Below are 13,033 nucleotides of genomic sequence, written 5' to 3' on the forward strand. Positions count from 1 at the left end.
TTTAAAACTGCCAGTTGAACCAGAGCGGGTGAATGAATTAGGATAATGTATTGCTAATGAATTAGATTCTCATTAGAAGCAGAAAGAGTGTGTTTGAATGCTTCTCTTTGTCTGTTTCCGCCCTGTGACTGGCAGCCTCTGGCAGGTTTACCTGCTTTCCAACCAGCAGCCGGCTGCCTGTAACCCTGCAGTGTTGAGCCAGGATAAAGCAGGAGGAGAGATGTTTGGAAAGGCAATGTGTTACTTCCTCCCAACATGTGTTTGGTGTGTACTGTAACCGGGTTGGCTGTGAAAACACTGCATTGATGGAAACGCTGCTTTGGCTCCAAGACAACTGACTTTTACCATTCCCTGAAGGACAGTTTAAACCGAGCACGGGAGGAAATTTTTCTTAAAAAACTGTCGGCACATAAAGCTTTGTCCGTCCATTGTTTATTCAGCAAATAGAGTGACTGTACTTTTAAGAACTGCACATTCACAATGCACAAAGTATGTTTCAGTCACATGTGGTCCTTTCACAGACATAAAACTCAGAATTTAGTACATGTGGGATTAAGTTAAAACTCCTACTGAGTCTTATTCAAAACATATTGCAGAGACATTGTGGACGGTTTGGCCCAGTAGTCTGAATGGGAAATGTTTCTGACTGGATTACTTCCAGTGAGCACTTACAAAAAGTCAAGCTCCCCTACTGTTCACATATTGTAAAACTGTCTGTTAAAGATTTGTTACTTTGGCAACAATGACATTTCATTGTTTTTTAGGACATTTGTGTGTCCTACACCTCTAGCTCCCATCTCTTATTGTTCACAGACCCCTCCACGCTAAGTGATTTGCCAAACTGGATTCAGGCTTACCCGCTCCCACTGGAATTAAAAAGAAAGCATAGCTCTGCTAGAAAAATGTCTCACTGTGTTTTTTAAACATGCACAAATCTGTTTGCCAAGTGCAGACCACGGGGATCCCAGACCACTACAGGTTTTTAACGCTGTAGGTGTGAACTGTTAACCTCATTTAACGACTTAAAGTTCAGATGAAAACCAGTTCTGTGTTTTATCTGTCAAGACACCCCGACAACAAACACACTCGACCTCTTCAGGGAAGAGTCAGAATCATTTCAGGGCAACATGAAGATATAACCACAAGAAAATAAAATCCTGTGCCTGGTGGAACTTGGGATTGTTTCCAAGAAGAAGGATTACTACCAAGAAAAAAAAAAAAAAAAAAGAAAAAAACGCCAGACCTTTCCAAATCTGCTGCATGAACTGAAGCAGCTGATCTTTGCTGAGATCTATTCAGCAATTAGTGATGTTAAACGCAGCTCTGAGCGCTGATCCCTGAAACCTCGGGTCCAGTGGAAGCAGTCATTTCACGCTGGCAAAGTGAAACATTCAGCATTTATGTGTTTTTTGGTTGTTTTTTTGTTTTTTTTTCTGTGAAATTGCACACAATCCCCATGGAAGTTCTCCACAGAAAGGGAGTACGCAGAACAGTGAGCGCTATCAGACTTTGACAGGTTGGTAATAACAGTGGGAAACTTTGGCAGCACAGCAAAAATCAAAACAAGCTTTCTAATGCGGTATTTGTAAAAGTAATCCTATGCTAAAGACATGAAAATACTCTTTTACCCAAAACGTTAGTTTTTCCAAACATCATACCTACTAAAAGCTTGTAGTATCGAGTGTCGGGGATTGAAACATTATCACGTTGATGTATTTACAATGGCTGGAAAACAAGGACAAACAACAGAATCGCTATATAAAATAATATTTATTACTGTATTCTCCAAACAGATAAGCATAGTATGAGTGTAATTTACAGCAAAAAGGAAAACAATTCACATTTGATTAGATCTTTGACAGAAAGTTGACTGCTACGACTTTGTACTTGGAGGTCCCTCAGTAAAAACACTCAGACCTGCAGAGACCTCAGCCTGCAGCGGTTTGTACAACTGATAGAAGAAGGGTGAAGAAATTATCATAAGTTAAATAGTCACATACTAAATATAGATATTGGCCAGCTTATCCAACTGATATTTGTACTTGAAAACCTAATATACAGTGATAAAAGAGTTTCTGTGTCCAAACATTAATATATATCAATATAAAAGTCCTGTTTTCGTCTCCGGTGTCAGAAAACACACCGTCACACTGACTTAACGCAGTTCTTCAGCTGGTGGCGAAGAAGAAAGCACTGAAAGGATTTCTAACAATAAAAAAACACATTTCAAACAATGAAAAAGGCACCAGGTAAAATGGATTTATTAAGTTAGAAAATGCAACATGCACATTTCACTGAATCAGACTCAATGTTTTCTCCAGTTGTTTGTTAAATTGTGAGAAAAGCATTTTCTTTCCTTGTGCGTACAAAATTTAAATTCCTAGTAAAAGAAGCATTCGGCTGATTTCTTTGGCAGCTCTTTAAAGCAGTGACTTTTAAATCTTAGCCACATCTCTGCTCCCTGACGGACGGGAAACATTTGGAAATTTTAAAAACGCGCCACACGGAAAGGTTTTTGTGTGTTCTGCTACATTATCTTAGAAAAATATACGCTTTATCCACAATGAAAGGCATGATTCACACTTTGCAGCAGGAGTGTGGAGATAGCAGAGTGTTACTGAACTCCCCTGTGCGTGCGTGTGTGTGTGTGTGTGCGTGTGTGTGCGTGTGTGTGTGTGTGTGTGCAGCATGATGCGAATCATCTGGTGTTTGTCAGTGTTCTCGGACAACAGCTGCCCCGCACATGACTCGGACCAGTGATGATTTCCAGAAAAACAATTTCCGACGCCGGCCCCTCCGCGTGACGGCGGTGGGATCCTCGGCTGAGGAGTCGGCATGGTGAACGGGCACCAAGCTGTGACAACACGCATCTGATTGTCAGATCATCAACAACCTGTCTCGTAAACGTGGAGGCATTTTTACTGCGGAGAGCTGGCACGGCCAAGGCCTTTCGGGGGAATGACTCACAGCTTTCCTCCAGCGAAACAGCGGAGTTCGTGCCGTATCCACGTCTCCACGCAGGATTTCTGCTGACTATACGGAGCGGAGCTGCAATGTGAAGCGATGGGATGTGGGAGTCTGTACAGCGAAGGCCAACTTCCCATGAGAGAAGCAGAAAAGAGGCGCGAGTGCCACACGTCGGTGCGTGTCGTCGAGTTTGTCCTCTGCGGCCGCCTCCGATGCCGGCATAGAGGAGCAGCAGAGGCAGAACAACGCCCGCAAAGGCTCAAAGGCACAGAGGCCCCTCAACAATCTGGCAGTGGTGGAGGGGCCGGTAAAGCTGGAACAGGATGTATTCATTAGTGCTTCTTTATCCGCGAAGCACCAAGGCTAGATATACTCAGTTTGCAATCTACATGTAAATATTACTGTACATAAATTACAAGATACTTGAATAAACATGCTTTATGAGTGTGTTTACCATATTAGTCCTCGGGGAACCTTTGAGTCCTGGGTGAAGACCAGTTTTAGATGTTATTGCTTTCGCCATAGCTTTTTGCGTTTAGTGTTACGGCCTTGAGCGGGTCCAGTCCTGTGCAGTCGCTCCTCAGACGGGGAGCCCTGTGGGAGGGATTCCTCCCCCGCTTCATTCTGCGCTCCTGACTCACATCACATCAGCGCGTGGCAGAAGAACGGTGTGACGACGATGGCGGGTGTGTGTGTGTATGTGCGTGTGCGTGCGTGCGTTTATGAAGAGCTGGTGTATTTCTGACTGGAGCGGGAGCTGGAGCGGTCCAGGCCGTTCCCGTGGCAGGAACCCTTCCAGCGTCCGCCGGAGCCTCGCTCGTCCAGGGGAGACGTTCTGTAGCACCAGCAGCACAAGCAAGACTACACACACACACACACACACACACACACACGTACACACACGTTAGCATTTTGTCTAACGTATTGTTACATAACATAATGTTTTTTTCCTCTTACCTGGAAACAATTTTTAAACTTCTGGCTGACAAAGTAGAGGGCGATGGGGTTAATGCAGGAGTTTAGGGAGGCCATGTTGATGCCGATGTAATCCATCACTAACAGGAAGCTGGCAAGGGAAAGGGCAAAGTTTACAGTAAGGGCCAAAGGAAGTCGCGGAGAGCGGAGAACAATGAGCTGTTTTCAGGGCCGTCCCCGTACCTGAGCAGCTCACAGCGGTTGGGGTCGTTTTCGTCATAGACGGTCTTTTTCAGAATGCGGCTGAGATGAAGAGGCAGCCAGCAGAAGGCGAAGATCAACACCAGGCAGAACACCGTCTTAGCCACTTCCCTCCGCTGTGACACACACACACACACACACACACATGCACACACAGTGAGCAGATCTTCCTCCCGGATCATTTTAAATGCACGGCCTGTGATGAGCGTCATACCTGCTTCATGTGATCGTTCAGGGCGATGCGCATTCCTTTTTTCCGACTGAGCATCTCACAGGACATTAGGGTGTAGAAGATCCCTGTGCAGGCCAGCGGGAAGCAGAAGTAGAACCCAAACAGCCACCAGTCTTTGGCCTCCTGGTAGAACTGGGAGGAGAAAAACAAACCAATCTGAGTCAGAAACAAAACTCGCTCCATGGCATAAACAGAGAGCCATGCTGGCATTCATCCAGCATTTTCCTTAAACTAGGTCTAACTTACCTATATAAGGCATTCTGCTTTGTTCCACAACCAAATTCTTTTCCTGAAGCCATTAGCAGTTTGCCAAATTAAAGACAGTCCCCTTTGAAGACCTTTCACATAAAAAAAATCTCTGTATTTCACGCTAGATTTAACCTGTCTCCTTCAGTTTCTTGCCTCCGACTTGATTCTCATATCTGTGTGATTCAGGTCTTGTGTGTTTCCCGTGAATGTTATGAGAAAGTCACATTTCAGTGATTTGCATGCTTTTGCACCACACTGCGTAGTTTTTGCTCTCACGACTTGTCGGCAGAGCCAAAAAAAAAGAAAAAAAGAAAAAAGAAGAGCCTGATTAAAGCGCGGCTGTAATTGTGCTGTAGCTGTTCATGTGCTTCGCTTCAAAGAAGAACGGCTTTAGACATCAGGTGCAATCTGAAGGAAATAAAAAAATAAAATCCATCCGGTCCACACAAACAGATTTCAATCAAGGTGCAGAATAATTCTGACCATGTGTCGCTGGAACAACGTCACAGTTCTCATTAAAGGGTGTTCAGGATGCGTTGCTCCGCTCTGCCAAGCCGAGGCTGTTCTGAGCACATGTTGTGTTAACGGCCCAGCTGTTTGCAGTCGTTTCGACGCTATACCCTCACGTATTTCCAGCAGGAATTCAAAGCATTCATTTATGTCCTCGTCTTAGCCTGTCAATCTAAGTCATCCGGCTCTTTTCACGCAGAGGCCTGCAGATGTTAGGAGTCATTTGTTTTGGTTTTAAATTCCAGCGTGAGCCGTCAATAACATTGCTGAACAAGTGATTTATGGGATTGTAGACAGCCAATAAAATACAAGAATTTTCTTAAATTTCCTATTTAGAAATTGAAATTACAGCTGTCAAGAATAACATTTTGTCCCTGTTTTTAAAAGTGAATTTCAACTTTTACTTTAGCTAGCGGATCTTTCTGTGTGGAGTCTGCATGTTGCCTCAGTGTGTGTGTGTGTGTGTGTGAGAGAGGTTTTTTTCCCTGTTTAATCTGAGACGGTCTGATGACCTGTCCAGGTTGTTTCCAGAGATCAGCTGCAGGGAACCGTGACCCTAAACTGGAGAACAGGATATAGAGGCTGTATTGATGGGATATATAATATTAGATGTACTCATGGACAGAACTGCCAGCAAACTTAAACCGTATACAATAGAAACTATAGATACTGGTCTGGTTACGATGTAACACACACACACACACACACACACACACACACACACACACACACATATGCACTAACTTCCACAAAAAAAGAATCATCCACATTATTTTTTAAAGAAGGGGAGAGGACTTCCTTTTCAGATGGATTTATTGCGAACATGTTGTGTGGCTCAACTTGTAAAACAAAGCAAATATGCAGAAGAACCGACATTTGTGGTAAAACCAATTGAGAACATGGGGAACATGAACGTGGTGAGTTCCAGTAATCCGTTGCACATTGCTCCATTAGCTGTGAACTGTTAACCATCCCCATTAAAACCCAGATCAGCACGATGCAGCGCACTGAGAGTTCACTGGAATGGCTTCATAACGCACGTGAGGACTGTTTGTTATTGCACTGATTTCTATGACCAGACACGGTCCCTTTAGTGCCCCCCCCCCCCCCCAACTGAATCACAGCCATACTCATACTCGTGTCGCTCTGTGCTCACCTTCATGAAGCTGGACGTCTGCTCCGGGTGCAGCAGGCACACCCGCAGCTTGTTGCCTCTGTACGGCATCTCCAGCATGTCGAACGCCAGCGCCTCGGGCACCGCCAGCACCACGGCCATCAGCCAGATGAGCGTCACCTCCACGGCCTTCCACAGGGGGATCCCCATCCCCTTCACCCTGCTCCAGGACGTCACGGCGTGGTAGCTGCACGGACGAGACGCAGACACGGAGCCCACTCAGCCCGGCTCTTTCCGCCGTGGACGAGGAGGGAGGGGACGGCGGCGGTGGACTCACCGGTCGATGCTGAGGGCGCACAGGCTGAGGACGGTGATCCCCACCGAGGCCTTCTGGATGAACGGCATCAGCTTGCAGACGTACACGCCGAACGGCCAGTCCTCAGCTATCAGCTGCAAACGACAGCAGGTTCAAACACACTGTTGCTGTTAATCCAGCTGTTTCTGACAGCAGGCTCCTCCTCACGCCGCGGTCTTCATCTCAGGGAGGAATAAATCCTGTTTCGGGCCGAGGTGGGGCGCTTCCAACTGAACTGTCTGTACATTTCTTCATGACGACGAATCTCATGTCGTCTCTGGTATCTTGAAGCAGTCAGATTATGCACAACCATCCCACTTCCAAATGTTTGTGATTAAACTTTTCTATCTTCTTGAGAGACGCGGAGATACTCTCCTCATGGTAAACATTAGCTCGGGATCAACTGTGCAGCTTTTGAGAATGTGGGACCTTTAATACGGAGGAAATGTGAGTCAGCATGGCGGTTTGTCAGACTTTCCTGGATGACGTGAAGGAGCCTTCCAGTCTAATTGGATCAAAGTGAATTCTATTAGACCTAAAAAAACAAAATGCGTTTCTTTTGTTGTTTTGTGCTTTAGTTTTGGAACCTCTCTCAATTTCACCCTCATACCGCAGGACTCTGACGTTTTGCTCTTTAAATACTGAAGACGGCGAAATAAAAACCATATCTCTCATAATGCCAGCAAACCTCTTCACATCTGCTTCTTCTTACTTTGAGGGATTGTGTGTTGTCAAGGTGGAGAAGCCTGCACGATCTAATGTGGAAAAATAAACGAAGCGAGCTTCACGGGAGCGTCTGGACGCAGAGACGAACCGCAGCAAATAAACTGTTAAAAACTCAACAGATCTCGCCACGGGAAGACACTGCAAAAGGCACGATCACGTTGTGATATGAAAAATATCAGGAAACACGTTTTATGAGGCTCAGACAAAAAGCCAAGTGATTCAGTCTGGGTTATGTAACCAACATTGTCCAGATTGTTCACTGAAGATGTTTTGTCATGAACCAAAACCCGAATTTATCATTTTAAATGAGATAAATGGAGAAATCACTTCCATGTGAGTGTGGCTCTTTGTTGTGAGGATCAGAGGGATTTTGGTCCAGGCAGATGATTACCTTGTACACGTTGATGGGGATGGCGATGATGATGTAGAGCAGGTCTCCCAGGGCCAGACTCCCGATCAGGACGTTGGGTCCGTTCCTCATGCACTTGTTCTTATAAATGATCCGGAGCAGCGTGGAGTTCCCGATGATCCCCACCACGAAGATCAGGCAGGAGATGACGGTGTTGACGTACTTGAAGGCGTTCTTGATCTCCGTCTGCTTGATGCACATGGGCGGGAAGGAGCTGCGCGGCCTGGCGGGCGGCGCCGGGGGCGGCAGCAGGGCGGACGCGTTCCTCCGGAGCGGCTCTAAAGATTCGGGCCCGCCCTGGGAGTCCCGGACGAACCGGGAGGCCTCGGCGGCCGCCAGCAGACACAGCAGCGCTACGACCTTCATCCTCACGCCTAACGGCACATCCACACCCTGGACCTCGCTCCGGCCGGGCAGTGGGCGTCCACACTGGGTCTGAAGGCAAGAAGGAGGGGGGCCGCCGTGTCAGGCTGTGAAGAGAGAGTTCAAAACCAGCAGAGAGGGTCAGGAAACAGGTCTGGAGACCATGAGGAGGAACTTAGACACGCCTCAGACTGTCCTGTACCGGTCCTATTACAAGGAATGCAACTGTTCTACTGTTTTCTATTTTTTCATATCAAACCGGGCAAAGTATGGAACTAGAATTGATTCAACAGAAGGCAATCAGGAGCAGTATATGATCAAAGCCTTGCAGCACGCTGCTCATCTAACAGCAGGTCCTGCATGCGTTACATTCACATCACTGAGGAGACATTTTCAGCCGCGGCTTCTCGGACTGACTCCTCTGGAAAATGAATTCGCCACCCCTGCTCAAGATGAAGACATCCTCGAAAATATCCCTTCGCTTGCTTTCAAAGAGTTCCAGCAACACGTCGGACTTTGTTATGATTCTGTGAATTGTCTGGCTGGAGGAGATTGCAACTTTAATTTTATGGATTCCAGATGAATGGTCCCCGGTGTTCTGAAGATGGAGTTGAAAGGGATTTTTTGTTTCCTCCGTGAGGTTGTGATATCTCAATATCTGTTTGGTGGACTGTTGGGAAATTTACGAAGAATGTCCAAGTCCCTCGCAGAATGAATTGCAACATTTCAGTTTTTCAACGTGCTGAACTGAAATGACGCAATCAAAGTGATGAACACATGTGACTGAGAAACAGAAACAACGTGTGAAATCAGTTTTCTCTCTTTCTTATATACACTGAGACATTAGAATCAAATGACTTTTATCATGGGGAAACTGAGTGATGCGCCGTAAAAACAATCACTGTGACGAGGAAAATATATAGATGTACTGTCTGCACACATGGAGCCGTTAATGCTGAGTCTTAATGTAAAGAGACGGGTTTGAATTCAGGCCGTTCTCTGTGGAGTTTGCATGGTCTTCCTGGGTGTGTTCTGGGTTCCTCCCACAGTCCAGAAACATGGACGTGACACAAGAATCAATCAATCAATCAATCAATCAATCAATCAATCACTAGTATAACTTTATTTCATTTAAATTTACAGTTATTCAAGTTAGCTTAATGTCCAACGGCTCAGTTGGGGGAACTAATGGATGATACAATCACAGCTGGTGTGTGTGCTTGCTTGTATGCGTATGTGTGTGTGTGTGTGTGTGTGTGTGTGTGTGAGGATAAACTAACAGTTCTTTGAGACACTGGAAAGAAATCAGATGAATTAAAGTTGGTTCATTGATGAATTGTTTGTACTGTGCAGAATTATCAACAGTAATTTTTTTAATAGTTCTAAAAAAAAACTTTGTTTCCTAAACAGTCAATGATAAAACGAGGCCGCTCGGTTAATCTGCTGAGAGCAATGCGGTTGTGAGGTGAAATCTAAACCATCCACACAGCAGTCACCAAACCGAGCCTGATGCTTCTCCGAGGCTGTTTGCAATAAAATGGAGTTAATTCAGGCACCAAACAGGCCGTTTACTCCCCAATAAAAACCATTGTGTTAAAACATGTCATCTGAGTTTTATGTGAGGAATTAAAACACAGAAAATAAAACGGGAACATGAAGAGTGTCCCGAAAGTTCAGCGGCGAGGGAGGGGGCGGGTACAAAGGAGCAAAAACACTATAAAGGAACTAATAATGAGGACGCTGATAATAGAGGCTCTTCTGGGTGTGTGCGTGCACGCGTGCACATGTGTGTGTGTGTGTGTGTGTGGCACAGAGATCCTATTTTTCTCTGGCAGAGGACACTAGCTTGGTTCTGTGAGTCTCCAGAATCATGTGTACCCTCTAGACTGGCCTGAGGGGGGTCTCTCTCTCTCTCTCTCTCTCTCTCTCTCTCTCTCTCTCTCTCTCTCTCTCTCTCTCTCTCTCTCTCTCTCTCTCTCTCTCCCTCTGAATGGACTGATTGACCGCTCGGGCACACAATGAGGCTGAACGACCCCACAGAGATACGGATCTCCGTCTCTGAGCAGATGTGCAAACCTCTTCACGCGACGGTTCGGAAAGTTTTGCGGAGCGATGCTGAGTTTACATTTTATGATCCCATCTGAGAGCGGCCGTGGCGTCGGGGGGGGGAAATTGCACGCAGACGCACTTAAAACACACCAAAGAAGAGCAAACACTCATCAACCCGCTCCCTTAATGATGACCGCCGTCTGCGGCTCCACAACACTGGCTCGCTCTGTTCACACACACAAAGACAGAAAATCACATGGATGGACTGCCAAATCACAAGAAATCACTTTTGAAAATTTTGGCTGTCGTCCACACACACACACACACACACACACACACACACACACACACACACCCCGGTCATGTGAAAGATGCCATTGTGGAGAAGGTCATGGAAGCTCATTAGGCGGGGTTAGAGCAGGATTTGTGTGATTTCACTGAGGAGCTGAGTTTTAATTGGATTGATCCTCCTAATCTAATTGATTTTGCTTTAAAGGAAGACATCTCTAATCTTGTCGCTCTGCTGGCTCCACATCTTAGAAAGAGGAAGCCGGAGAGTTGGCGAGGAGAGGGGAAAAGTGGAGCGTGGCGTAACGGGGTCAGGGACTCCGCGGGGAAAAGGAGAGGGGGCCGGTAGGTGTTGAAACCGTGGAGAAAAAACAGAGCAGCGCAGGAAGAAACAAACGTCCGAGATGGAGAAAAGTGACAGCCTGATGTGACTTTCTGTTTGGGAGAACAATGAGAGGCGAAGGAAAGCAGCGGAAGGCCGGAAAACGGCGAGAGCTGGGGTACAATGCCCCAGCAGGGCAGGAGTCAGGCCGGTGACGTGACGGCAGGAGGAGCGGCGAGGAGATAACGATGACAGGAAGACGATAAGGGGGCCGACCGCCCCACGAAGGAATCAACAGGTTTTACATTATTAGCAAGTTCACAACTGGAAGGAAATGAAACAAACAAAAAAACTAAACTTTTTTTGGGAAAATTCTAAATGACCTGAACATCATTCAGCAAACAACAATCATATAAATCATGACAAAAGAAGCTTTGTCTTTTTAATTTCATGGCTTGTAAACCTAAAAGATTGGTCACACAGTGGTGTAGTGGTTAGCACTGTTGCCTGATAGCCAGAGAATCCCCGGTTTGAGCCCGGGATTGGAAGAGTTCTGCGTGTGTGAAGTGGACATGTTCTCGCTGTGTGTGAAAACGTTTCCTCCGCTCTGAAAACACGCCTTGGTGGTAGCCGGTGACCCTAAAGTTTCCTGTGGTTGTGAATGAGAGTGTGTGACTGTCTGTCTCCGGCACATCTGTGTTTGCCCAGTGATAAACTGGCCACCTGTTCAGGGTGTACCCTCCATTTACACACACACTCCAGCACCCTGCTACCCCGAGGTTGATTAAACAGCATAAAGGATGGAGTTGAGTACATTTGTGCAGCAATATCCTGACCTATCACAGACCATCACCAAGGTCTCACACCTCTCAAGACTTTCTTGAAAAGCATTCCCAGCTGATCTCACAGGAGTTAAATGCTGCTTTGACCTGCAGCTGTGAGCACAAATAGCTCAAAGATCTTATCAGTAAACATGTCAGCTGAGTAAATTTGTCAGCTGAGTTAAAAAAAAAAAAAAAGCAAAGCGAAATGCAATTTGGTTTGGTTCAAATCTGCAACTTATTGTCTTGTGGAGAGCTTTATGGAGTGTTTCTTATTGTCATTCTTTGAGCGCACAATGTAATTGAAGTGTGTTTGAAACACACGATGAAACAGATACTTATGGAAAGTTCAAAGATGTTTATGTGCCATGCATCTGAAACGGCCAGCTTTATGACCCCCATATAGCTTCATTATCCAGGTGTGAGATTTGGTTTCCGTGCCAGTATTTTTGCACTTTAACGACAGAGGCCGTGAAAAGATCACAAAGATCACATGAGTTCTGGCTGCATCGGATACGCACGAGAGAACAGCGGACAGGGTGTGTGTGTGTGCGTGTGTGTGTGCGCGCGCGTGTGAGCTCCAGTAAACAGGAGCCATCAATCGTGTCTGCGTAAACGCATAGAAAAGGTCAAGCAGCGATAAGCAGCGATACGGGAGCATCCGAGAGACCAAACAGGCTTTAAAGGAGTTACCAAACATTCAACAATGTCATAAAAAACCGAATCCAAGTATAATACAATAATTAATCAATTGTATACGTGTTTAAGGTCCATGCGTAAAATCTATCAACAGCAGTCCGAACTTACCAGATCGCAAGGTTCTGATCCAAACAGATCCAAATCTTTCCAATCAATATTCCAGCAGATTCCTTCCGATCGCAACAAAAGATTTAGGGTAGAATCACCAAATGAGTCCTTTCCCCCTCTGTGAGCTCCTGGAGTGAAAGTGTGAACGGTGCCTGTGTATCCAGCTGTGCGTCAGGACGCTGCGCTCTGCTCTGGCCGCGCTGCGCGCCTCCGACTGCCGGCTCCTCTCTTTATAGCAGAGAGCCGGGAGGCTGCACGAACAGCCAATCACAAGCCCTCCCTTCCCTCTCCGATGCCAGGATGCACTTCAAATATTAATCACAATAAAAAAAAAAGGCTTTCTTTCTTGGTGAAAGCAGTAAAACGCTCCAGCTCGTATCCTTGCTGCTGATAAAGCACAAATAGTACACAGCTGTAAATCAAAGAGGAGTTTCCCCTTCTGGAGTACAGACACAGATAGAAAACACGTGTTGTGGGAACTGTTCTCCTACAGAACATCCACATACTCCCCGACACCTGCTTCCCTCTGGATGAATTCAGGAAAACTGTCGTGGATCAGTTTTCTGCTGGATCTGCAACCTGCAGCTCGGGACCAGGTGTGGTTCTTCACCTCTTCTGCACCCCTTTAAACTTATACACTCAACT

At 46.1% G+C, this 13,033-nt stretch overlaps 1 protein-coding gene across 1 annotated transcript; it reads right to left on the bottom strand.

Annotated features, from left to right (window-relative positions):
- Positions 1-2,516: 2,516 nt before the first annotated feature.
- LOC115403459 (endothelin receptor type B-like) lies at positions 2,517-12,578 on the bottom strand. Its single transcript, XM_030112355.1, has 8 exons — positions 12,389-12,578; positions 7,721-8,208; positions 6,586-6,698; positions 6,291-6,495; positions 4,358-4,507; positions 4,126-4,259; positions 3,925-4,033; positions 2,517-3,828 (listed from the first exon to the last, which is right to left on the bottom strand). The coding sequence occupies exons 2-8, from the start codon at positions 8,102-8,104 to the stop codon at positions 3,688-3,690; spliced, it is 1,236 nt and encodes a 411-aa protein (XP_029968215.1). The 5' UTR covers positions 8,105-8,208; positions 12,389-12,578; the 3' UTR covers positions 2,517-3,687.
- Between the last annotated feature and the right edge of the window lie 455 nt (positions 12,579-13,033).

Source organism: Salarias fasciatus, chromosome 2 (genome assembly GCF_902148845.1).
Source record: "Salarias fasciatus chromosome 2, fSalaFa1.1, whole genome shotgun sequence".
Taxonomy (NCBI): Eukaryota; Metazoa; Chordata; class Actinopteri; order Blenniiformes; family Blenniidae; genus Salarias; species Salarias fasciatus.